The sequence below is a fragment of the Crocodylus porosus genome, unplaced genomic scaffold (assembly GCF_001723895.1).
Source record: "Crocodylus porosus isolate Cpor-Errol unplaced genomic scaffold, CroPor_comp1, whole genome shotgun sequence".
NCBI classification, from domain to species: Eukaryota; Metazoa; Chordata; order Crocodylia; family Crocodylidae; genus Crocodylus; species Crocodylus porosus.
In genome coordinates, this window is record NW_017728949.1 from 5,912,619 (window position 1) to 5,938,852 (window position 26,234).

A 26,234-nucleotide genomic window follows, 5' to 3' on the forward strand; every position below is an offset into this window, starting at 1 on the left:
TTACAAATATTTTTCCTCCATTTTCGTTTAGATGATTATCAGGTAATCTGACAAGAGACACAAAACCCTAAGGAACAAACACAAACAAATCCTGCAATCAGGAAGGTGGGAAGGTGGGAGGGAGGGAGTCCAGTTTTAAAGAAAGAATGCAGGGAAAGAAACCAAACAACACTTTCCTGACCTTGGCTTCAAGTTGTGCATGTGAGGAGGAGGGGAGAAATCTGGTCTTTTTGTCAATCTAGTGGTCAGACTGCTGAGACAAGAACAGAAAGCTGAATTCAAGTAGACACTGAATAATCCCACTGCCATTTTGTCACAATGGAAGCAGAATTAGTCCCACGGAGAAGACCTGTATACCCCGTCTGGTGAAATCAGTGCACTTAGAAACCTCTCCAATGCTCCCAGTTCCCCAGTGAGAAGATAAAGAGAGGTTTGTGCATGGAGAGTTGGCAGGACTGGGCTCTCCCAATGTATTAAATTCCTCCCTAGCCAAAAAGCTGCTACATCTGGCTAATAAGACAAGCCAGGGCTCAGCCTGCTTGCCAGACAATATATGCTGCCTATTATTACTTACTTATGAGCATTGTCACTGTCCAAAATGAAGGAAAACAAGGTCCTTGCCCGATAGAACTTACAAGCTAATGGTTTGATACTGAAGAAGCCTTTATAGTTGCAAAATTTCTGTTGACCTCTGTGGGAGCTTTGCACATGCAAAGACTGCAGAATTGGGCTTTAACTTAGCAATTGAAAGGGAGTGAGCCAACAGAAATAAAACAAAAGTCTTTACCCCAATACTGCTGGATCTATATTACAGTGTTCAGGTGTATGTTTGGCTTTTTAGCCAAATGCCAATATATATAATGACTTACAGATCAGGTATTTTATATATTGCTTTGTTCATTATAAGTGATACACAGGCCTTAATAAACTCACAGATGAATTACTGAGAGAGTGGGATATTTTCACTTGGCATTTTTCATAGCTGAATAGTGTATTTTTTATTTTGCTAAGTGATGAAATAGGCTTACATGTGCTTATCTCTTGCAGCATTTTAATACCTATTGCATGAGATCAGTGGAAACAGCACTTCAGACTTACTGCAGGGTCTAACTTCATTTTCATGGACTAATTCTGGTGCCTGTATTAACATAATGGGGCATATCCTCAGCTGGTATAAATCAGTATCGCTCCGTTGGCTTTAAAAGGACTATGCCGGTTTACCCAAGCTGACAAACTGGCCCACTCTACATACTAGAAATTCATATTAATTGACTGGTTTCATTCACTAAAACAGGGATTTTCTTTGAAAAAAACAACAGTTGCGAACGTAGCACTGGGCTAGATGATAAACTGCTTCATGAGGTTTATTGAGTCCCTCATTAGATAGACCTTTCATAGCTGAGGGGAATTTTGCCTTAGGATTATAGGAAAGTAGAACTGGAAGGGGAATCGCAACGTCATCTAGTCCAGTCCCTTACTCAAGGCAGCATCTGAAGTTTAGATACTAAACCATCCCGGCCAATTGTGAATCCAACATGCTCTTGGAAATTGCCAATGATGGAGATTCCACAGTTTCTGTATGCAGCCTTTTCCAATGTTTGACCACCCTCATAGTCACAAAGTTCCTCCTAATTAATCTCAAACCTAAATTTCCTCTGCTTCAATTTGAAGCCATTACTCCTAGTCCTGTCCCCTATGGCCATAGGAAACCCCCCATCTCCATCCTCTCTGAAATTGCCCTTTGGGTATTTGATGACTATTCTCAAATTCTCCCTCAGTCTACTCTTCTCCAAACTAAATAGCCCTTGCCCTTTCTGTCTTTCCTCATAAGACTTGCTTCCCAGGCCCCTAATCATTTCTATTCCTCTATGCTTGGCTCTTTCCAAACTGTCCACATCCTGTTTGAAGTCTGGGGCCCAAAACTGGACACATTGGACTGGACTGGTATTTCAAGTGAGGCCTCACCAGTGCTACATAGAGAAGAAGAATCACTTCCCTTGATTTGCAAGTGACACTCCTATTAATACAGCCCAGTGTGTTGTCAGCTTTTTTGCAGCAATGGCACACTGTTGGCTCAAATTAATATACTATAACCCCAGGTCCTTCTCTACAGTCCTACAGCCTTGCCATTTTCCAGTCTTTATTTGTGCCTGCAATTATTCCATCCCCAGTGCAGGCTTTGCACTTGTCCGTGTTGAATCGCATCTAATTGATTGCAGACCCTTTTTTTCAGTCAGTCCAGGTTATTCTGGATCCTAGCCCTGGCCTCCAGAGTGTCACAGCTCTATCCAGCTTGGTGCCATCTGCAAATTCCTCTCTATTTATGACCAAGAAATCCCCACTAGTTGGCCTGTCTACCATCTGTATCAAAAAGTTATCCCCAACACACTCCCAAGAATTTGTATGACTGCTTGTGTACTGCTGTGCACTTGAATAAGGATTGATAAGGAGACCAGTATTTAGCTCCTCCAGTAAAAGTGGGAAGCACATTTCATATCTTTTCTTGGACGGGACCAAGGGCTGTTTACGCTGTTTGGCAACTTAACGTTGACACAACTGTTCTGATTATTCATAGATCGTGTTTGAGGGTGTTATACGCAAAGGATATTCAGGGGAGATTGCCATTGATGACATCCGGATAGCCACTGATGTCTCCCTGGAGAACTGCATGGGTATGTAAACATCAGTCTCTCATACTTAGTGATAGTAATGCCAGAGTGGACCTTTGTGACCATTGAGCCTGACCTACCTAGTAAAGGCATAGTAATTCTCACCCAGTGAATCCTGTATCCTCTCCTCCTGCACAAAGCTAAACAAGGACATGCAGTTGCCTGCAGAAGGCCAGTTCATGAGAAACTTCGTATCTGAGATTCTGCCAAGGGATGACCTGAGCTATACTGAGTTTCTGAGTTTTAGCAGCATTTTTCGTGCTTCTGAAGGAAATTAAGGAAAACAGAGATTTTAAAATAGTCTGCAAGGACAGAAAGAGTGGTTATAAAGAGAATGGCAATGAATTATTCTGTGTCCACTGAAGAGTGGACAAGAAGTAATGGGCTTAGAGTACAACAAGGGAGGTTTAGGTTAGATATTAACACACACTTTCTAACTAAACAGGTGGCTATGCCCTGGAATCTGTTGCTAGCAGTTCTGAACTCTAAAGATATTCATGCTCCTGAGAGGCCACTCAACCCATACTGTGGTCATTAATAGTCTTTCTGCTGGAGCTGGCTGTGGCCTGAGTTGGGCACTTGGAAAGGCCCACTTCAGCAAGGTTACTTTCCTTACTTATCTTCACCTAAATGCATGTCCTTTAATTCAATGGACCTCCCCTTCTCTTTTTAAGGAGGCGTATCTCTGGGGTGAGAGAGAAATGAACCACATTATGACAGATGTTAGTCATGTCCCTTAATGCACTACTAGAAGGTACTCAGATGCTGCAGGTGATAAGGGAGTATTTGAATCTGTATAGAATAAAACAGCCCTGGAACAAAGGGCAAATGCCTGCCCTGGCAGGATTCTGAGTTCCAAGAGAGTGGGCCCCAATTTCTTTGAGGCTTTGTACTCTGCTGGCTATTTGCTGTCTTCTGTAGGCCAAAAGTGCTTATATTTCATATGTAAAATTCTGTGCATTAGCATTGCCAAACATGTTTTAATCTCATAAGTTCCATTGCATGAAAAAGAAATGTGGAAGATGAAGTATACTAATATACTTCAGTGTACTATATATGGGTGCCCACGCAGCAGTTGCGTTTGGGCTATTAGTAGGGTTGCAGTTGAGGGGCTTCTTGCAAGGGGAAGGAAATTAGGAGGCAGAATTGGGAGTACTGACACAAAGGTATACTGAAGTATACTAGTATACTAATATACTTAATATATTAATAATGTTTCCTTTATAACTTTTAAAGGTACTCAGACCAGCCTGTGCATGGTATTTTTTTTCCTCCTATGTATAATGAAGTATGAATGTTAAAGAACAGTTTGTATATTTGAAAGCTCCATAAGATAGCCCTAAAATTGCTTCAAACTGTTGCACAGATTTACTTCTATCCTCCCATGAAGTTAAATCTGTACTTTGGAATAAGTATTGATATCTTGGTTGTGATGATGCCTGGCAGAGGGATTTAAAGGTGACTTTATCTGAAAACTTCCACGCAGTTTCAAATATAGAGTCATTTTTGATGCCACCACCACAACATGAAACAAAATATGTACATCACCATTCTCTCTTTGTCAGGACCAGAAAAATAACTAGGTAAGGTAGTAAGATGCTGGTTTTAAAATGTAATCCTGGGAAATAATCTGATTCCTTTTCAGCCTGAGAAGAACTCCGATAACTCACAGTAATTTTTTTCTTTGGACAAATTTGTCATCCATGTTCTGAACTTGAGTGATGATTTCATAGCACTCTGTACAACCAGTCTGGTTGTGTGACTCACGGCAGTAATGCAGAAGTAATCTAAAAATAAGCAGAAGTCTATTACTTCTGTGAGAAAGTAATCAGTAATAAGCACTGATTATTGCTTTTCAGATCCAGTAATTTGTAACAGATTACTTCTTCAAAGTATCTTCAAAAATCAGTCTGCTTTGTTTATTGGAGCTGAGAGGCAGACTGATGCATGGTTAGCACCCCATGAAAATATTGAAATTAGAGATAAGCTACAACTGACGCTCAAGATTTGAATATCTCTGATTTTTTTTAGGGTCTTTCAGAATCCAAACACAAATTTAAATTTAAATTTTTCAACATGCAATGAGTAACACTAAGCTTCTCAGTCCAAACACGCTGAGCTTGGGACATACTTTGCCCTGAAATCTGAATCTAAATGCTGACTTTTCAGCCCAGGCCAGCCTTTGACTGGAAAGGTGGGACTCTCCGCCTCCTTGCAAGACTGTGAAATACCCTCTGCTGCTTTCGCTAAGTTCAGGCTCCCCACATAGTCTCAGGGTTTATAGATGCCCATATCTGACCTAAGGATGTATCAACAAAAAGCTACTAGAGAAGTGGTTTTCAACCTTTTTTCATTTGCAGACCCCTAAAAAAGTTTGAATGGAGGTGTGGACACCTTTGAATTGTAAGTGTGGGTATGCACATACTTTTGACTGATTATAGTCATCTTTCACAGATCCCTTAGACATAGTCTGCAGACCCCAGATTAAAAACCATTGTACTACAGAGTCATCAGATACACTCTTTTATTGGTTTCAGACATTCTCTCCTCTAAAACCAAAATATGTTTTCCTTTGCAGAACCCATCACAGCTTTCCCAGGTGAGAACTACTACATTCCAGGTAAAACTGCATTTACTTTAGTAATTTTTTTCTGCTGGCATGGTTTAATTTTTTATTTTCATTTTTTAAATTAGTGTGACTGGATAAGAATAACATGTATTCTTTTTAGAGAAATGGCAAATGTGATATGGTTTCCCAACAGTAGAGGGCACTACCCTGTGTATTCATCTTGAGGGGCAGGGATTTTGCTGCCTGTTGTTTAATTAAAGTTAGGAGACCTGTTACTGAGAAAAATAAAAGCCATATGAAATGCTCTGCTTTGTTAGGAGCAACACAGCCTAGCCTAAAAAGTAGGACTGAAGTGCAAAGGAAAACCATTAACAGTTTAACCACAAAATCAGTAGCAAGTTAGAAGTGAAATGAAGTGCAATGACTTGTTTTGGCGTGAAGATGGTTTTTTTCCAGCTTACGGGTGCCCATGCAGCAGTTGTGCCTGGGCTATTAGTAGGGTTGCAATCGAGGGCCTCCTTGAAAGGGGAAGGAAATTAGGAGGCAAAATTGAGAGAACTGACACAAAGAGTTTTGAAGTTGATATTCGATAGAAGGGAAACAAAGTGAAATGGTGCATTTAATAGCTTAACGCCAATCTGAAGAATAGAAAATGGCATTTCTCTAGTAAAACCTTTTCTCATGTTTACAGAGGGAAAACAGAAACAGGGGGATTCAGAAAGTTTTCCTTACTTACTAAACTGGTTTTTGATTCATGGGGGTGAGGAGGCTGGGAAGGGTGCCAGTTTTTTATAATGAGAAAGAGCAAGCCACCTTCCTTTGGAGAGAGATGTATTTTCCATTGCTTCTGTTGTATATCTGTCCAGTAGTGTATCTGTAGTTTTTAAACTTCAAAGCAGGGATCTGTAGCTGTAAAAAGTCTGTTGGAAAAATACCCCTTTCATTTCGTCTCCTAGCTTTTTGCATTGTGTTGCTGGTGTGTTGTTGAAAGTTGTTGGTTTTCACTCCAGAACTGTCTTTAAGTTGTTAGCAATAAAAGTGGTGCACTCAACATTAACATTAACTTTATAGGTACAGTGATACTCTGAATGGCAGCATTCTATGAATGTTGAGTTGCTTCTTCATATCCATCCTTCTGTGGAGACTAACAGCATTGGTGAAAAGCCTCTGTCGTATTCTACACTTATAGTTTATAGCCTTGTAACCTCAAATGATTTAAATGATTTCTCTATAATCATCCCTCACCAAAGCTCTGCCAACAGTCTGTGTTTCGTATCATGAAGGACACTACCCTCGTGCCTGTCACTGGAATAGGGGATTGACCCATCTTTGTCTGGGACCTTCCTCTTGGTCCTCACGTTCAGTCTACATGGAAGTCTTGCAAATCCGTTCTGTGTAATCTAACTTATGACATCTCCTCCCCATTCAAAGAGCTAAAAATTTTCTTCAGGCTCTTATCATCTTGTTTCTTGATTACTATCATCTTGTTTTCTGATTACTGCAGAATCCTTTGCTGCTGGTAATCATCCAGACTATTGCTATGAAGTTCACTTTCTTAGCCTGTTGTTTTGACCATGTCACCCTTCTATATGCATTGCTCTACTGGCTCCCCATTCCCAGTCCATCAAATATAATGGTGATCTTCACTTCTAGAGTCCTTTACAGCCTACCCCCATCTGCCCATCAGTGCTCATTCAGAAGTGAGAGGGTGATTCCTGCTTCTGATCAGCCCGTGATCTTAGCCTCCTTTGCTTGCTTGTTTGATGTACAAACATTACCTCTGTGCTTTCTCCCATAGGTTTGGGAGGAATTCCCTGTAAACATGTACAAAGCAATCCTGTTGTCCTCCTTTAAATTCTTCTCTAAAACTCTCCTTTGTTCTGATACCTACAGAACAGCTGTCATACCAAGACCACAGTTTACAGTACTGACTAATACTCTCTAATTGTTTCCTTGTCCTTCCTTCTCTGTCTGCATCCGCCTATTTATTGTCTCATGTCTTATTCTTCAGTCAAACTCCCTGGGACAGGCACCGTCTTTTTGCTTGTACATCACAGATTTTCTGAGACATGCAAGAGCTTTGGGTTGACAATTAGTCTCAAGAAGACTGCGATCATGTACCAATGGGTGGATGAACCAATACCTGACATCCCTTTGGAGGGTAAATCTCTTGGTGTTGTAAATCTCAACAGCTTTTGCCACTTGGGGTCTATGATCAGCAGGAATCTTGACCTTCGGACTAAGCTAAATAATAGAATTGGAAAAAAAGCTAAGAATTTTGGACTATTACAGCAACATGCGTGGAATAACAGCAGACTATCAACTAAGGTGAATATGCGAATCTTTGAGACTTGTATGTTGTCATCTCTGCTTTATGGTTCAGAAATGTGGGCCACATATGCTAGGCACATCAAGAGACTGAACAGCTTCCACATGAGATGCCTGCATAAGCTCCTGAAAATAAAGTGGGAAGACAAAATACCAAACACAGAGGTGCTGAAGCACACAGGACTGACAAGCCTAGAAACCACTATCAACAAGAGGTGGTTGCCATGTCAGGAGAATGAGAGACTGTATCCCCAAAAATATTTTGTACAGCAAGATTTGAGACGGTTCTAGAAAGTGGGGTTGCCATGGCATGTGCAAAAACAATGTGAAGTCCTTCAACATCAATGTAGAAAGCTGGGAGGAGTGTACAGAATCCCGTCCGATCTCGAGAGAACATCTGACACTGGGTACAGCACAACATGAAGCTGCTTTGATCAAGAGGATGGAAGCAATACAACAAAGAAGAAAGCAGGGTGCTGTAAACTTGGACTCCAGCTCAGACAGTACATGGATCTGACCCCACTCCAGTCAGTGGCAAAACTCCAATAGGTCTGTGGTAGGAAAGAGATGAGCGGAGCCTACCAAAAGGGGATAAAGAAATCAGGTGTCCAAATGGAGCAGAAAGGAAAGCATGAAGAAGTGGTTATGGATTAAGGGCAAAGATGGATTGAGGGGAGCCAAGGAAAGCAGAGACAGAGAGAAGAGGGAGGTGGTATGGGGAAATTTGATGGAAAGAACAGCAAGGCAGTAACAAAGGAAAGGGATGGAACTGGGATGTGAGAAACTGGGGTTGCGGGAAGATGAGGAGGAGATAATATTTGAGGGGAAAGAAAAATGAGGGTGAAGAGAAGATAATACACTGAAGGACCAAAGAGAGAGATGAGAGAAGAGACAGAGTGACTAAGCATGAAGTGAAGGAAGAGAGACTGGGGAAAAGAGAGACAACAAGGAAAGCAATGGAGGAGAGGAAAAGAACTTGTGGAGATGACATCAGAAACCAGAAAAACAGAAAAGGGGAAGATGGATGAGAGAAGGCAGAAACACACAGTACTCCAGATGAGGCCTAACCAATGCCAGGTAAAGAGGCACTGTCCCCTTCCATCCCTTGTACTGAAAGCTTCTATTGATACACCCCAAATCTGCATTTGTTTTGGGGGTTTTGTTTGCTTGATTTTTATTTTTTATTAACTCTCATTCTTTTAAAGCCAGTATCATGATTTATTGATTTATTTATTGGGGTGGGAGGACAGGAGAGGGGAGTAATGGAGCTTATCATGTATGAACTGTTAGGGTTGCTAACACTGGGAGAGTGAGTTGAAGCCAGGCAGCCCCAACATGTTACAGGCGCAGGATTTGGCAGGGACATCATTCTCAGGATGATGGTGGACTGCAGCTGGGAGTTGTGGCAGGTCTTCTAACTGATTGTTCTGTCCCAGAGTGAGGAAAATACTAGTATTTCATTTCTCCCTTTCCCTCACCCCATGTTCACTTACACCATTTTGTTTAAAGCAACTCTTCACAGTAAATCCCATGGAAGCTATTTTCCCCACAGGCACAACAGCAGTAGTTTTTGCTTTGTACAGATAAAACTGTGCCTGTGGAACCTGAAAGTAAAAAAGCTCATCAGGATAGCGTGGTTAAACCTCATATGTGCTGAGAGGTATCATTTACAGCTGGGCTGAGTGGAGGGGCCTTCAGTGCAAGTCTGGAGCAGGAGTCATGGTTGTGGCCTAGTTTCATAGCAAGATGCTTTAATGCAGTGGTTTTCAAATTGTTCCATGGAGCCCTGGGGTTCCACGATAGGTCATCAGAGGTTCTGCAAAGAGACTGGGAGCAATGGCAGAGCAGGTTGAGAGGCAGTGCACCACCATTGCTGGCCCAGGTCACCTGGTTCTACATCAGTCTTTAGGTTAGGGGTAGGGGCTCCGCAGCAGACAAAGTGATATAAAAGGGTTCCATGACTTCAGGGAGTGTGAAAGCCACTGCCTTAGTTTGAATGGCTGTGCCATTAAACCATGGTCCTGTGCAAACTAGGGGTCTCTGAACGCCGTGTCCATCTTGATGTTGAGAACAGCCACACAGATGAAGATAAACCACTACATGCTTAGACCTGTAGTCTGTGCCGGTCCCATCTCTGTTTCAAGGGTAAGGACAGCTGGAATCAACATGTTCTTTCATGAATTCCTTAGTCTCTTGGCAGCCTGCAAAGGGAGTTCTCAGTGGAACAAAGTTCACGCTCCCCTAGATTAAGATCCCTTTAACAGAAAACTGTGCTTGCTTGAAGGGGAAGTTTAAAAAGAGAGTTTAGAAATAAAACTGTGTGGGTGGAATAACTTACATCTTAAGTATGTTGAGCTTTCATGAGACCAGTCGAGTGCGCTTAAACAATGCCACATGTAAAATTGGAAGCATCTTACCTTTCTGAAAAAATCATAACAGGATCTAATAGCTGGAAGCTGGAGCTAGAAATAAGGTGCACATTTTTAGTGTGGTAATTAAGTATTAGAACAAGTATTTCTGTGGATGCAATGGATTCTCCATCACTTGATGCCTTAGACTGGATAGCTTTCCAGAACAGATGAAACATTTTCGTGGGCAATTATGGACTTGATACGGAAATTGCTTGGTGAAATGTGGCTTTCTGGGTAAATGATCTGTGTAACTTATGAAAAATCTAGCCACACTGACATCATTTCCAGTGATTTCGAAGAGGTGCGTGATCTTTGTGATTATGGCAAAAGAAAGCAGACAGCATTTCAGGAGTTGTAGAAAAAGTATTTTCTTTTATGACCCCTGATGATTTTTGTTCTTGCCAGTCTTTAGCCCTGAAAATGATCTGTGTGGGTGCAGGGTGTCAGGAGTATTCTGTGTGGCTAGGACACAAGTGTAGTGCACCCACATGAAGATTCACAGTTCCTGTGCTCTGAGTCAAACATCCCATTATGTGCATCCTAAGTTATGCAAGAAACAAAGTGCCAACAAGCCTGACAAAAACAGAAAGAGGTGCTTTTTTTTAAGACTGTGTCTTGAATGAATGAATGAATGAATGAATGAATGAATGAAAGGAGAGAATATGGTGTGTATGGCTGAAAGCAAGAGAGACTGGAAAAGTGATTAAGATGGATTTTTTTTCCTCTTAAGTAGAGAACTTTTTTGTATATGAAAGAAAATTTCCATAGAACCTAGAGCCAGTAAAAACAGAGCGAATAGCATCAGTATTCAGTACAGTGTGGATTGATGGCTATTTTTAGCCATCAACAGTGTAAGGAAGCTGTTGTTAATGTTAGAAGTTGTCTTTGTTAACATGTGGAGACCAACAAATGTGGTTCCTCACCAACTTGAGGTACTAAATGGACTCTCCAGCTCTCACCTATTCCATCAGCTTATGCTAGGCTGATGCAATGTAGTAATTAGAAGAGGAGACATAGGGCAACCTCCAAAGGAGTGGCTGCACGGCACTTAGCCCAGGATCTGCGTGGAAGCCACATCTCAGTGCTGCTGTCTTTATGTCATCCTGGTTCTGTGCTGGCTATGGTCTGATGCAGCACATAGAGCAAGTTAGAGCAGCACAGGGTGGGTTCAAACTTGAATTAGGCCTATAGCAGCCTCCAAAGTGCCATTTCCACACTTAGGGGTCTGGAGAGCCAGAAAGCAGCAAGGTGCTTCACTCATACCCCCTCTCCCCTATCATATCATCTGCACCTGAAGGGCTGGGAAGGAGTAGCATTTTGTTGTCAGCATAGGCCCTACACTACCAGGGCTCCCCCTCTATGGGGAGAAATAAGAGCTAAACCAGCTTCCAGGCTGCTGGCGTCAAAGCTCCTGGCTTTTATTCCCATCTCTGGTACAGCCCTTGGCAGGTCATTTAAACCCTCTGTGCCTCAGTTTGTTTCTCAAAGAAATGCATCTGATGAATCTGGCAGGTCTGATAGCGCCCTGGGGTTCTGCATTACCTCGAGACCGAATCCTGCTGCCGCTACCTTAATGCTAACTTATTCTGTTGGCACAAAATACCTTTCTTCCCTTGTCCTTCACCTCCAGGCAAGCCCACATGCAGCTAGAGAGCCTCACAGATGTAAACATCACTGGTGGTGCTTTCTGAAGTTTAGCTCTTTCTCTGCAAGAGGGCCAAGGGCCTCAGTTCCCACAGTTTTCTTCAGACAGCCTGACTTGGGGCATTCTTTCCCCATGGGCATGCTAGGCAAGGGAGAAGGAGCTTGCAGATCTCCTCAGCAGCTCATCTCCCTGGCTCCCAAAGCCCCTGGTTGCTGTACTATGTCTTCCAGGCTCCCTAGCTCACCAGCTTACACTTCAAACTCCCTTCCCCCTACCTACAAGCTGGTTCCCAGCTCTGGCTTCCCAACCTACCCCTCTGCCACCTGATTGTATGAAGCAGTGCAACATCTGTGAATTCCAATTACTGTTCCTTTGTGGAGAAAGCTGCAAAGCAAGAGGCACTAGCAGTCAAGTCCCAGCAGGGCAAGGGGACAGAAAAGAAAATGCCTGCTGCCTCGCTGCAGCAGAATGCCAAATTCCACAGTGAAAAAAAAATGCTGAATTTGGTGCCATCTTGGGCAAATCTTTAATTTCATGGAGGCAAGTGGCTCAGCTCACATCTCTCAGAATTGTTGTTTCAAGCAGTTTGTAGGCTTGGGCTGAAATTGCTGCATTGGTTTACACTTAGGTCACATTTTAAGCTTATGTCTGCAACCATAAGGGCTAGAAATGTTCTGTTATCAATGAACTTTGAGCTTCTGGGCACAATTTCTGCGGCACGTTTGGTGGCAAGTTCCATAATATACGAGGGGTGCAGGTCTTAGTCATCATGAGAGAAGTTAATTTGCTTGCAAATCTTGCTAAGAAAGATGCTGTATAAGCAAATATTGTCATCAGGTGTAAACACTGCCAGCTTTTCTGCCCAGTATCGAGCTTTTCAGTGTTTCAGAAAGGCAGCTGTTGTGTGTAAGGACCTTCCCCTCCTCCTTGCATCCCTCTAGCTGTCAGATTAAAGAGAGGTGTTGCTGAGAAAGCAGGGATGGTGATTATGCCTGTGTAAACTTGGTACTTCATGGCTAACTGGATTTGCTTTTGGAGACAGTGACTGGTTATCTGTGAGACTCAGTGAGGTTAAGAAAAAAAGCCCTGCTTCATCTGACTCAAACAGCTGCTGGGGACCATTCGCCAGGGGGAAGGCAAGTTCCTTTCACAGACTTCTGCATTCTTCATCCAGAGGGCAAGCCTGAATGTCAAAGAGAGGAAAGGAACAAGCCTTTGGGAATGGAAGAGAAACAACTGTCTTTTCCAGCCAAGCATTCTTGCAGCAGGCATGAATTTAAGGCTTGGTTGGATTCTTGGGGCCAGATCCTGAACGTGGTGTCGGTCAGCCTCCCTTCATCCACACCAGGGGTACTGTGCACGGTGTACATCGGCTGCGATGCTGGGCCTTGAAGTGCCAGTTAGTTCCAAACGGCTGTGATTAAAACCTCTCGGTGTTTTCATTCCTGCTCTGCCTGGGTGGCAAGCGGAGATCGAGGGGAGATATTTGCATCGTTTGTCACTGTGCAGGACAGTTTGTACTTTTACTCCCTCCCCAAAGAGATCGGCAGATTATTACTTCAGCGTTGTTTTACGACCTCTTTGTAAACTTTCTCCTTGCTGCACCAGCCAGTTGGAAATAAAGCAACGTTTTGTAGGAGAACATTAAATAAACACTGGAGTGTGGAATTCTTGCGGGGGTGGGAGACCTGGGGGTGTCTGCCCTTCCTTTCGGTTCAGTCTAGCTACAGCTCCTCACCACCTCACCCCCCACGCACTGCATGCGGCTTGTCAACTGTAGCACGCCGCTTTCCGGTCTCTGTGTTGAAGCCATTTCCCACACTTTGGGATCCGAACTGTGCAAGTTGCAGCCAAGCCTACAGCATCCCCTGCCTGATGTGTTTCACATGTGAAATACATCTATTTAAGAAATAGTCTTTGTCAGGCAGGGGGTGGGGTGGAGATGGAGAACAGGCGAGATTTTAGGAACCCCACTTCTTAATAGAATTAGGATCAGTTTCTCACCATGCCCGTGGCATTTGACAGGAAGCGAGCCAGGCTCTCTTATTGTAGCAGCTAGGAAGGTGAGCAAGGGGCAGCTGATGGGAAGAAGGGAGAATAGCTCCCATGGTCCTCCCAGCCTGGTACAGGTTTCTCGGCAAGGAAGCTGGAGAGGGCAATTCCACTCCAAGCATCTCAAATGAGCACAGCAGCAAAAGAGGCATGCCTCTTCCCTGCCAGCTTCACCACTACCCCCATCCTCCAGGAAATGCATTTGAGGGAGTAGGCAGGAGTTTTTGGATTTGCTGGTGTCTGTATGCTGTGTCACCTAGGAACCATATTCATGAAGTGGACCATAATGCAACTGCATTTCTTTTTCTTATATGGCCCTCCCCCAATCAATCACAGTATCTGACCACCTTTTTATCTGTACTCTCTTTAACCTTACAGCCTCCCATGTGAGGCATTGCTATTACCTACTATAACACAACAAGGCTAAGTGACTTGTTCAAGAGCATTCAGATAGTCCTAGCATCTCCTTATGCCCAGAAAAACCAACATCACTGCAGACTCTCCCTATACTGCCCCTTCAGTGTCCCACTACCCTGCTCTGGAGATGCTATGCTACCTCTTGGGAAATATAGGAAGAGTTTGTTTGTCCTTCTATTACCAGTGGCCTGTCCACCAAGTCAGCTAATGGTTGTGACGGTATATAGATCTGGAGGGTGAAGGGGAGGGTACACTTCTGAGAAATTAGACTTTCTAACCCAAATTTATAAATGTATGGTTGGTTTCCAATCTCTTGCTGTACAGAAACAGGACTTACTTTGGCTGTTTTTACCATGTGTTCTGCATGTAGGTTTAATCCTGTTTTTATGGTCATCATTTTTGTTGTGACTGAAGAAGGAACTGTCCCTTCAGCTAATCTCCTATATAGGTTACAGCAGACAAAGCCCTGTCACCCTGAACACATGGATCACCACCCTGAAAAATATTAGTGGGGTGGGGGCTGTGATGGAAAAGTTCCTTGCTGTTTCATAGCAAAGCTCATCCTTCAGGATTTTATTTTCCCTTGGACTCTTTAGAGCATGCACAAGAAAGCAGGCACAGAGTTGGTTGCCAAGCAGCAGTTATTAGCACTGAGCTGAATAATAAGTTGACACCAATTCACAGAAGCCCACAAACTATTCCACTACAAACACTGTCAGAAGCTCCTGGCGGCTCCATCTGTGAAGACTCCCTCCTGTTGCAGAAAAACTAGCAAAATGAGAGGGAGAGTCAGGCCACCTTGAGAGAAATATTAAAGTGTCTTTGTTCAACAGCAGAACAAATAGTTGGGAAAGTTCCCTTTGAGACTCTCTCCCCCGGAGTAGCCAGTAAATAAATACATTCCAGCGCGCATCCCTGGTTATTTATGATTTGTCTCCAAAAGCAAAATTTGGGAGGTCTGAGTAAAATGTACGTAAGGATTAATGACACACGGCTTTAGAGCTGTGGGTGAGAGCGCAAACATCTGAATTAGTCTCTTCTGCGTCTGTTGGAGGACGTGTGTTTGCATGTGTGCATGGGCTGACAAGAAAGCGGCATTCCTGTATGAACACCAGATGTACACTGTGTTGTCCTGAGATGATCTTTAAAACCACTGCGCTGCCTCAGGGCAACACGTGCCAGCCCCCTCTCCTTTTATGTTGTATATGTGCAGGCACTAACAGGGTTAAACAAGAGGAAGCAGAAAGCTGCCGAGGCAGTGGTTAGCCAGAATTCAAGGAGATGGGTGATTTACAGCACTTGTTAGGCATGTAGCTTTCAGCTGTGCAGAGTGCATACTCCTGGCTTGCTAGAAATTATGGGTTTGATGCAGGATTGGGTGAAACGCTACAGGCTGTGTTATGGAGGAAGGCAGAGTAGATGATTGTAATAGTCCCTCCTGGCCTTATACTCTATCAATCTATGTACAGGGCACCCTGCGTGATTCAATCTATGCATAGGGCACCCTGCGAGAGAGATCTTTTTCACTGTCTTTTCCACAGGAATGAAGAATGTTTCTCCCTCTGACTTCTTTCCCAGCAGTCTGTTGCAACTTCCTTCACCCTTTGCTGTTAAACACGGCCCCCAATTAGAAACGCAGTGTGTTTTGTCACTACGTGACAACAGCTGTCATGTGGAGACAAGACCAGACTGATTTGAAGAAGGCCAAAAAATTCAAAGAAATGTGTTGACGCCAAAAGGACCTGGAAATTCGTATTTAAATCCAAGCTTCTTAATTAATAAACTGCTTTAATATGTCTGCTCAGCAAATATGCAAATTGTGTCTCTCCCAAGAGAGAGGAAGTTTTGTTTTCAGAGCTGGGTCACAGCCTCGCTTAACGCTGCTCTGTACTCTTGAAAGCATGTGTATTTCTTTTTTTATGAGTCTGCATGCCTCCCGCCTAGCAACACTCTTCTGTGTCTCTCCACCAGGGGGCACCCTTCTGCCAGGGAGCGAGCCCACAGTGGACACGGTGTCAGTGCAGCCCATCCCAGCCTACTGGTATTACGTTATGGCCGCTGGAGGTGCTGTTCTGGTTCTGGTCTCCGTCGCGCTGGCCCTTGTGCTCCACTACCACCGGTTCCGCTATGCGGCCAAGAAGAGCGATCACTCCATCACCTACAAAACTTCCCACTATACCAACGGGGCCCCTCTGGCTGTGGAGCCCACCTTAACAATAAAACTAGAACAAGACCACAGCTCGCACTGCTGAGAGCGGAAAGAGAACGAGAGCAAAAAACAGACAGACAGACAGACAGGAACTAAGACTTCAAATACGTTGCCTCAGTTTTGCACTTTTCTCCTCACCTAGCATATGTGTGAACTCTAGACATCTCTGTCCCTGTCCTCCACCTGCCCCAGCCCTCCTGTTCTTTTACAAACCCTTAACTAATGCTGCATCTTGGATTGCCAGAAGAGACACACCGCCCATGTCACTTCAGAAGTGAATGCTCCTTTTTCTTATTTTCAAAGACTGATTTTTTTTCCCAGTAGGCAACCTGCCAGGAAACTTGATGGCAAGTCTGAAAGTTGGTGTGTGCGCGCGTGCGTGTGTGTATATATAACTATATGTATGTAAGGATGCATGGGAGTGCGTGAGATTTGACTGGCTGAATGTATATTTAGAAAAGGCCCTTTTTAACTTGCTTGTTTTGCTTCTACTTGCACAGGGACTGCTTTTTTCCCCTGTGGAAGGCCCGGGATATCATTTATGATAAATATACTGATTTGTTTACTTGGGGAAGAAAGCAATGCTTTTTGTTGCCTTATCTAGCTTTGGCTGGGTTTCTGTTTGATATTATTAAGGTCAGAGGGTGCATAATGAAAAGGCACACTCGAAAATGCCACCTTGGATGGCTGGAAGAATCCAGAGAGGTTCAGAGATGTTCAAAAATAAGATATATCTGTCTTATTATTTCTTCAGCCAACATAACACAGCCATTGTTTGGAAGTTGAATCCCCCTTCCCTCCCCCTTCCCAGTGAATCAATTTAAAGTTGCCTTATAACAGAGACGCTCATAATGAATGTTTAGTTTGTATCTGTTAAAGCCAGCCTTAGAGTAATGCATAGACTTAAGCAGTTCTAAGGTGGATGTTAAATACTGTAGTTTATTGAATCTGAGGTCTATTTATTTTTAAGTAACCTCATTCTGGGTGCTGATGTTTTTGTTTTTGTTTTTATTTTTACGTAAGGAATGGGAGGTCCTTTTCCTTGTCATTTTACAAGAAATTTATGAGAGACGAGTATAATTTCCCTTCTGCTTTTCTTTGTCAAAATTCATAGCTGCTCAATCATAAAAATGGCTGATTGACTTCCTTGAATGTCAATTAGTTTTGCATTTGCTAATGTTCTGCTTCTTAAAGCACCTAGTAAACAGAGTCCTAGCAGGTAGGCTTGGTGAAATGCAGATATTGCTGCTTCTTTAACCAAGGAGTCATAATAGAGACTAGATTAAGCCTCTGCCTATTGATTGGCCCTGAAGTTATGCAGTGAAAATGCCTTATATAAATTACCAAGTGATGACACGCAAAGGTGGTTTAAATCATTAAATCTGATCTATTTGTAGGCAAAATGCCTTTTTATTGAACAAGGTTCTCAATCTTTTTCATGGTCACTTGTGACAAGTGATCAGTTTTCCCTGAGTACTCCAGTCACCCATTCCATCCTCCCTTCCCTCCCCAAGCCCTCCCCAAAAAAGAAATAAAGAAATTAAGATAATAGTCCTGTTAACCTTTTGTGGCCCTGTTCCTCCTGTCAGAGCAGGACAATGTGCCGTACATATGCAACTTCGGCACGCGTCATGCCAGGGTGCGGGGCTGCTGGAGTCTTAGCCGATCCCCAGATGGTGATGGATACCTAAAGGGGATGTCACGTTCCTTCTCCCCCCCAACCCCCGCCCCCAGCCCTATTCAGGTAGCATGCTTAAGTGCACGTAAGCAGTTTACTCTGCAGAACTGGATACACCCACTGAGCTAGTAACATCACACCATGCTGCTTTGGCAAGGAAATTGTTTTGAAAGTGCATGGCATGTAAAAACAATGTGCCATAACGAGCGCATGTGGTGGTGGATGCCTCTAGAAAGAGAGATGTGAGAGTAAACAGTATGTCAAGATTGCAAGCCCGGGACCTGATCCTTCTGCAGTGCTGGGCACATCCTGCCAGGGTGCTGAGTGCCATCAAATCCCAAATCCCATTAAAGTCAGAAGGCATCAGGGGATGTTTAGCAGGTATCACCTCTCAGGATGTGGTCAGTAAGGTGGGGGCCCTAGGAAAGCTTCTTCCAGTGTGGAAATCATTTATTAGTGAGCACTTCATTGTGTAGCACGGGCAGATTAAGACATATCACTTGTGATATGGAATTCCCCCCTATTAAATTCTCATAGATAATAATGGACTTATTATATTGAAATGTTCCTACTGCATTTTTAGATCAAGCCCAGAATAAGGACATATTAGGGTAGGAAAAATCTCTATTACTTTTTCAGAAGTTTATACCACCTCCCTGGGTCACATTCTCCTCTCAGAGACACCACAAGCCATGCCCTGTTAGCTTCAGGGGGAGCATGCTGGCATGTCCAAGAAGAGAATTTGATGCCATCTTTAAAACAAAAATCACCAAAGACAAAAAAAAAGAAGAATCACTTAGAGTTTTACTCCCAATTCTCCCCTCCTAGAACTGTGACGTCCCCCAGCATCGCCCAGTTGCCTGTGTGTGAAAATATCTTGTGGAACTTTGACACTCTTTGAAGCTGTATTGTGTGGAATGTAATAAAATGACGATATTTTTATACAAACATCTGGGGGTTTTTTAAATTCTTGGCTTATGAAAACAATTTTGATCTGGCCAAAGTGATATTTCAAGCCTTTACTTTGTTTTCTTTGCTTTCGTAGGACTATTGTTTGCTTTAGCAAGTGAAAGCTCAGTAACATTTCTGTTCAAGCCAATTAAAAACACTCTGGGCCAGCCATTCTGAATGAAGTCAGTGAAGGTATGCCGATATATGTCAGCTTAGGAGTCAAGCCTTTTCCCTTCCCACCCTCCCCAGCTCAGGATGAGGTCTCTAATGGTGGCTTTTATACCCTCTACATTTGTATAATTCCTTGTTAGGAGTTTTGGGCAGCTGAGCCAATGCTTACAATTGTTTGGGGATTTTGCATAAGTTACTTAAGTGCTAAATTGCTAAATGTGATTATACAGACTTTCTCAGGATGCTAAAGCCCCTGAGACGGGAACATATAATTTCAACGTCCTAGAGGAAGCTGGCTAGCTCAACTAAACTGTGTACTCAGACCCTATCCACGATAAAAACAATACACCATTAAGAGATATCTTTCTTTTGTTCAAGCTTGCCTGGACCTCTGAATATTAGATGCATACATAAATGGCACCAGTTTGCTGCTGCCAATGGTGCAGTGCCCTGTGTGGTCTGGCATAGTGTTTAAAGTAACTTATTAATAGTGCAAAGTTATACTGAGGCACAAAACAATCAAGGTACAGTGGGCCTGATCCTCAGTTGGTATAAATCAGCACTACACCACTGACTGCTTTACACTAGCGATAGCTCTGCCCTTTGGTGTTTTTATACTTAAAAATGTCACGAGAAATTTCATGCTGGGCTGTGGAAATGGCTCGAGTCTACAACAGCAATATGTTGTAGTGCAAGTAATTCCACCATATCAAGTAGATTAAATTGAAGTTAAAATAAGCCATTAGGACCAGATCCTCAGCTGGTGTGTCAGTCCATACCACTTCACTGACTCCAGTGGTATGCAACAACTTTGAAACCCTGAAAGAGGGGGAGCCCTCTGTGGGACTGTGCTGACTGACACTCTTGAGTCTCAGGGCCTGGATGCAGGACATCATAAGACCCGTGTAACTTAAGGATAGTTTTGTACACTCCTGTAAATTACACCAAGATCCAGAGTGGACAGATAACCAGTTATTCTGCAGTTGTTACTTATCATAGGTGCTATCAGAGTGCCTCAGCATTCAGTGGCAGGGGAGCAGGTGACATTCTGTTTGAACTGAAAACATGGTTGCAGAGAAAACCACAGGGGTGCACCATTTCCATTGGTGTATTTTTGCTTCTTTTTTGTTGTTGGTGTAATTCTACACAAGATCCTGGTAAGTCAAACCAGGGTAGAGCTATACCTTGTGTGGCCACTTCTTTTTTCGTCCCAGTGTTCATATGGTTTATAGCAGTGTAAATGTGTGGTGTGTCCAGGACCTCTCAGAAAGGCACAGTACAACACTGTTGTGAACTGGCCCCGGGAATCCTCAGCTCCCAGTGACTTGGAAGACGGGGCTCAGTACCCCTGCAGTCTTAGTCATCTCAGTTTACTATGGATGACTTTGATATAGCATTTTTTCTTTCCCTAAACTTTAATTTATCCTTTGCTCCTTATGCTGTTTCAGAAGAGGCAGCAGCCTCACATCTAGTTTAAAATACATTTTGCTTCCAGTTAAATTTTTTCTGGAGAGAAAGTTTCTGTATATATTTATTTTCCTTGTGCATTAATCTCCAGTCTGACATTCAGATAGTGTTGCATTGATACTTCCTGGATTTGCTAGAAATATAGGCCAAAACAAAATTGAAAATTGAAATTCATTCTCTTGCTTTGGCTGTTCAAATTGTAAGCAGAGCTAAAGACCTGTAGACCCTTTTTTTTTTTTGGTTTTTTTCTCTCTTTTTTTTTTTTTTTTGCTTTAATTGTGCAGATCACTGAAGCTCATACACTTGTAATTTGCATTTTGTACACTTCACTGACTGTCCAAGCAAAATGCAAAACAAACACGCACAAAAAAAGAGAGAGAGCACACGGGAGAGAATGGCTGATGGCTTCACAACAAGCAAAAAAATCTCTGTTAAGTAAACAAACTAAAAGGGAGGAATAGATTGAGGTTTAATTACTCTGTGTGCGAACGACAGGCAGAGTGACTGAGATTCAAATTGGAGAAAATGCTGCCTGTATAGGAGCACATCACATGCCAGCAGCCCAGATTAGCATGTTATTGCAAAAATAAAGTGTAAGTACAGTTTTGATGCCATCTCCAACTGTTGATATGAATCACTGCATGAATCCCTAAAACGTGTTACCAATGTTAGAGCTGCTCCTGGGAAGGGTTTGCTGCTCAGTGGAAGATCTGGGCAGTGCAAACCTTCAGAGCAAAGAAGGGAAGGACACAAGGGACTGTGAGTATCTTCATTTTGTTAACTGCTGCATTTGTGTGTGCACCCTTGAGCAGTCAGCTTTGGGACATACACTGGGTGTGCCAAGAGGTGAAGAAATACAGTAAACCATTAGGACTTGAACCACTCTCAGTAATACTAGGCAGAGGGTTATTTCAGTCGGTTTCATGGAATTTAGCTTTAAGCCCGCAAGCTGGTGGTATAACATTTATACCACAGCAAGCTGTCCACACAAACCATCCACATATATGACACGAGGAAGAAGCATCTCGCTGTCCTGTAGCATCAGTACTTTTACTCATGAAAGAAGGAAAGAGATTTTAACAGTAAATTCTAATCCATTAATATTTTATTAGCAACAAAACGGCACTGGGGCCCAGTTTGGAGATTGCTCCTTGGTTTTGTCAGCTTAGGCCAGAGGGCTTTCCCTTGTTGTATAGTGAAGATCTGGTCTTTTGAGCCTTACATCCCATCTGTCCTTCAGGAAAGAAGGGTTTTTATGGTTTTTTAGCAGGAGCTCAAAATTATTCAATGGATTTCACCCATCAGGGCAGATATTTTTAAGGCTTTAGGAGTGTGACTTATACAAGTCACAAATAATTTTATCTAAGTTAGAGTAAAGTTAATCAGTCAGTGTAAGTGCAGTCAGAACCAAGTTTTGCATACAGCATTCAAAAACATGGATGAAAAGGTTACCATAAATGGTATAGTCATGGCTCCATGTCTGATTTCTGATATGTAAGTATTTAGCTAGTTTTACTCTCATTTGAAATATCTACATTTGTAAATACCTTTGTTGAAAGTTAAATGTGTCTGATTAACCACGTGGGAGCCAAAGCTCTCTAGTTAGGTCCCTGTCAGGGCAGTGGTAGCACAAGCTGCTTCATGCCACCCTGTCAGTATGCATCAATCCAAAGCTGTAGCAGGCACCTTTAGAGAGGAGGAAGTTTAGACTCCTTGCTTTCTTTCCTTGCCCCGTTCCTGAAAGTATGGCCAGATAGGTTATATCAAGTTAAAAGGAGAGGATATCAGCTGCTCTGCAGTAACAGTTTCATGTGTCCGCTTCTATCGTATAGTAAGTGAACGCTAAACCAGAATAGATTACCCCTGAATTGAAAATAGGGCAAGTTTACTGCAGTTTAATGTCCATTTACTATAGATTAGGAGCAAACACATGAAAGCATTAACACAGAGCAGTAAATGCCTTCTCTTTCCTTTTGACTCAGTATAATCTGCCCATCTCACCGTATCCTAGCAGTGTCACTAGGGTGCCATATGATGGCAGTGCTGACGTGGGTGCTAGTTGCGCAGCAGCTGACTGTGAGGGATGGTATTCGTGCCAGAGAATTATGCACACAATAATCAGTCCTTCCTGGGTGACTGTGACCACCAAAGTGAAGCCCAGACATTTGAGGATGATGGTTTCGTTTATGCTGTCGTAGCTCCTGTGTGCCAAATGCCCATTGTATTAGGTATAATAGCCACAAATACCACGTGTAGCGAGAGTATGCCACTGCCTGAACATTAAGATCTGACAAAAGAAGCAGCAACAAACCACAGCATAAAAGAAGAAATCATCTGTCATGCTGTGCTGCTGGAAGTTGTGTGCTGCTTTTTTCTTGAGCGATTCATCAATGTTCCATTTTGGGAGGGTGCAACTTAAAAAAATAATTGAGCAAGAAGAGGTCCAGAAGGTGCGGTAATTATTCAGCGAGCTATACAACTGAACACATACAGGGCCAAATTCCTTCCTGAGAGAGAATGCCTTTGATTTCCATCAGGAATGCATTTGGCATGTAGCATCAATAACTGCATTTGTATCTCGTGTGAGAGGGTGACATTTGCTTTTCCTGACTGGTGATTTGGATTTCTTCTCCTGTGGAATATCTGCTAATATGAAAGAAACCAAGAAGCAGGGAAGCAGATTTCTGCTCTTGTTGGTGCCAGGTTTATCCTTAGGGCACTCGGTTGACTTCAGTGGGGCTGTTCCTGAGTTACACCAGAGTGAGTGACAGCAAAATCAAGCTCAAGTTCGCTAGGCAGAAAACCAGAAGCTAGATTGGACAACATCTTGGCTCTTAGCCACAGCACTCCTGTCAATGGCTTCAGTGACTGCTCACTGGCAGCGGTGACTGCCAGTTGGAGGGACAGTGTTGTTTTTGTTGCTGCAGTAAAAAACAGCAACAACAAGGACAGCAATAAACATATCAGGAGGCAGCTAACTCTTTTCTCCCTGCACTATTTACCAGCGAGGTGAGCTGGCCGCTCTTTCCCCCAACAGTAGCAAGGCTGTCTTCAGCTTGCCTGGATACTGCAGCTCAGCTCTAACCCTAACCTTTCACCAAGGCAAGAAGGTAGGTGAGTCTCCATGTATGTTCAAAATTGGGCCTGGCTTGTCTTCTGAGACTCACAAGTGAGGTGAGTTGTACTCTGAGGTATGAACAGGTGACACTACCGCTTTCTCCAGACATCAGACTGGAAACATCCTCCATCACTGACCTAGCAAGCTTTGAACCCAGGCACTACAAGTGAAGGATTTAATTGTGAATCACTTCAGTCATCCAGTCACTTAGCTAGTTAAGTTTGGCTGCAACAAAGCTGGTTAAGCTTTGGCACAGCAGCAGCTTTGTCTGTTGTTTGCTCCATATGTGAGAAAGAGAGAGGAAAATATTTGTTAGCCTTCTGGTGTTGTCTTCTCTAGAGACCAGGCAGTCATCAAATGATATTGCTTGCATGTGTGCCTGTCTGGGCATGCAGAACCAGGAGACAGCCCAACCTGAATTCTAGCGTTGGGTAAAATAATATTGACGTTGCAGTGTCTGCCTCTCATTGTACACAGTTTCATTCTTTGTCATTGTGCTGTGCCAGTCATGGGGGGAGGGGAAGGCTATGTGGTCTGCACAAATGACAAATCTACAAGGAGCAATTCTGGAAAGGGTGAAGACTTCATTGTGGTATAGAACAATTTGGCTAAGTACATGCTCAATTCTGGCCTGGATAGAAGTTCTTGACTTCAGTGCTCAGGCTGGCATGGACACACGGTTCTTGTTGCCTCCACTGCAGATACATTAAGAAATATTGATGATCACATCTCTCTCTAGTAGCTTTGAACCAGGACCATTGAGGGTTGTGATGCAGTGATTAAATGGGAGTAAACTGCTATTCCAGAGGAAAAAGCTTGCTGAAGAGGTTGGGATCTGAATGTATTTTCCCTGTGGCTTTTGCCCTTTTAACTGCTGAGCCGCACAGTTTCTTCCCAAATTATATTCTTTACTTTTTCCCTTTCTATATTTAGCCAAAATCTCAAACTGATTCCAAGGTGCAGAAGTATTTGGAAAACAGAATATCCCCCCTTGCCCATCAAAAGAGAGAATATATCACTGCTTTGGCACCTCGCTCCATTTGGTTTAAAACACTCCTGTTCAGGGGTGAATTTTATCCCAAAATAGGGCTTTCTGTGAGGTGGTATAAGGCAAAAGTGTAGTAGCTAGGATACCAACCAGGATTGTCAGGCTGATACGAAAAGGCTTTTTATTTTTCATGTTAAGTTCTATCCAAAACATGCTTTTGATTTAAAACTTGGCAGGGATTTAGTCCTTGTGTAAACTAAATGTGTTCTGTGTTCTGAGGGGAAAATTGTTTGGAAATGGTCAGGATATTTAAGTTTGAAGTAGATGTATTAACAGATGCAGAAGTAACCTTTCCTATGTGGTGCGTGCTTGCATATGTGAAAAGTATTTTCCCATTCCCTCAAACTGGGACACATCACTCTTACAACAATCTGGTGATCACATCTATCAAGACAATATTAGTGTGCTGAAACAAAATGAAATGACATCAAGGCAAGTCCATGTAGGCTGCTTTGCAATGTCAAAAGAAAATGATGCAAATTTGAGCTGTTAGAAAAAGAACCAGAAAAAAAACCAGTAAAGAAATTGAAAGACCAAAAACTAATCACGCTAAAGCTGAGCCCTGATTCCTTGTGGGTATGAAAGCCCCAGTTTCTGCCACAGCATTTTTTATTTGCTTTGTGTATTGCTGTCTGTGGGATTCTCTATGGGGGAAACACTTCTTCAGTATAGGATTATACGGGTTCCTGTGTGTTAGGGCTTTGTTGTACAAAAGCCCTAAAGATTACACAATACTACAATAAGTCCGTGACTTTTTGTCGAGTGTTTCAATACAATGGGCTGTTTGTTGAAACATGGAAATTGTAGACAGAAGAGTACCTTATGGTGGTGACCTTCAGAAGTTAGCTTACCTTGGAATAGCTCTGGTTTGGGAAAAAGACAAGCTTTATCCTATCCATACTTAGCAAAGTGCTTAACTTTAAGCTTTGCTGAATAGTATTGCTTTCCTAAATCAGGACCTATTTGTATCATGCCTCTGACTTCTCTTTCGTTAACTACAACACATCCATATGCAATACAAAAATGTAGGGATAATGTTCTTTAGTCATCCCAGGCAATTGATGAAGTTTTAAGGGTAGTTGCTACAGGTCAGCTAGTCCAGCTGAGAGCCAGTGCAAGCATTTTTCCCTATACTACATTCCTATTGTTTCCTTTATTAAAATAGTACAAGAACCTATGATAGTCCACTCCTCAACTACCATAAGGTTGCCCAGTGTTTCCTTTATGAAACAGGCTAGTTAATCAGCTACCTGCTAATGCTTTAAGTCTTCTAGAATTTTTTATGATTTTTCTTTCTTAAAGAAATGGTGTAATTTTAGATTGCTGAAGCAGCAATAGTTCCCAGGGTCACCTGGCAACTTTAATCCTGAGCCCCCATCCATTTCTGGGTTTAATGTTTCAAACTGCCCAGTGCGTTGTTAGTCATAGGATGGCACTTAGTGTTACTGGCCAGGTATGGTCCGTTATACTCCATTGTAATCACTCTCATTTTTCACAGTGC

General features: G+C 42.8%; 1 protein-coding gene and 1 long non-coding RNA gene across 7 annotated transcripts in view; one reads left to right on the forward strand and one right to left on the reverse strand.

Annotated features, from left to right (window-relative positions):
- NRP2 (neuropilin 2) overlaps nucleotides 1-26,234 on the forward strand; it is a 129,470-nt gene that overhangs the window by 91,594 nt on the left and 11,642 nt on the right. Inside the window, exons 14-16 of one of the 6 annotated variants that reach the window (XM_019553692.1) lie at nucleotides 2,576-2,672; nucleotides 5,248-5,268; nucleotides 19,024-19,121. In XM_019553692.1, coding sequence (XP_019409237.1) covers nucleotides 2,576-2,672; nucleotides 5,248-5,268; nucleotides 19,024-19,106 — 201 coding nt within the window. In that variant the 3' untranslated portion in view covers nucleotides 19,107-19,121. Of the gene's footprint in view, nucleotides 1-2,575; nucleotides 2,673-5,247; nucleotides 5,290-16,062; nucleotides 18,765-19,023; nucleotides 19,122-26,234 lie in introns of those variants that run through there. The other 5 variants (XM_019553689.1, XM_019553690.1, XM_019553691.1 and 2 more) reach the window with 5 other exon arrangements.
- Nucleotides 19,150-26,234, reverse strand: part of LOC109322635 — a 103,231-nt gene continuing 96,146 nt past the window's right edge. Inside the window, exon 3 of the long non-coding RNA XR_002104443.1 lies at nucleotides 19,150-21,292. This is a non-coding gene — a long non-coding RNA (uncharacterized LOC109322635). The remainder of the gene's footprint in view (nucleotides 21,293-26,234) is intronic.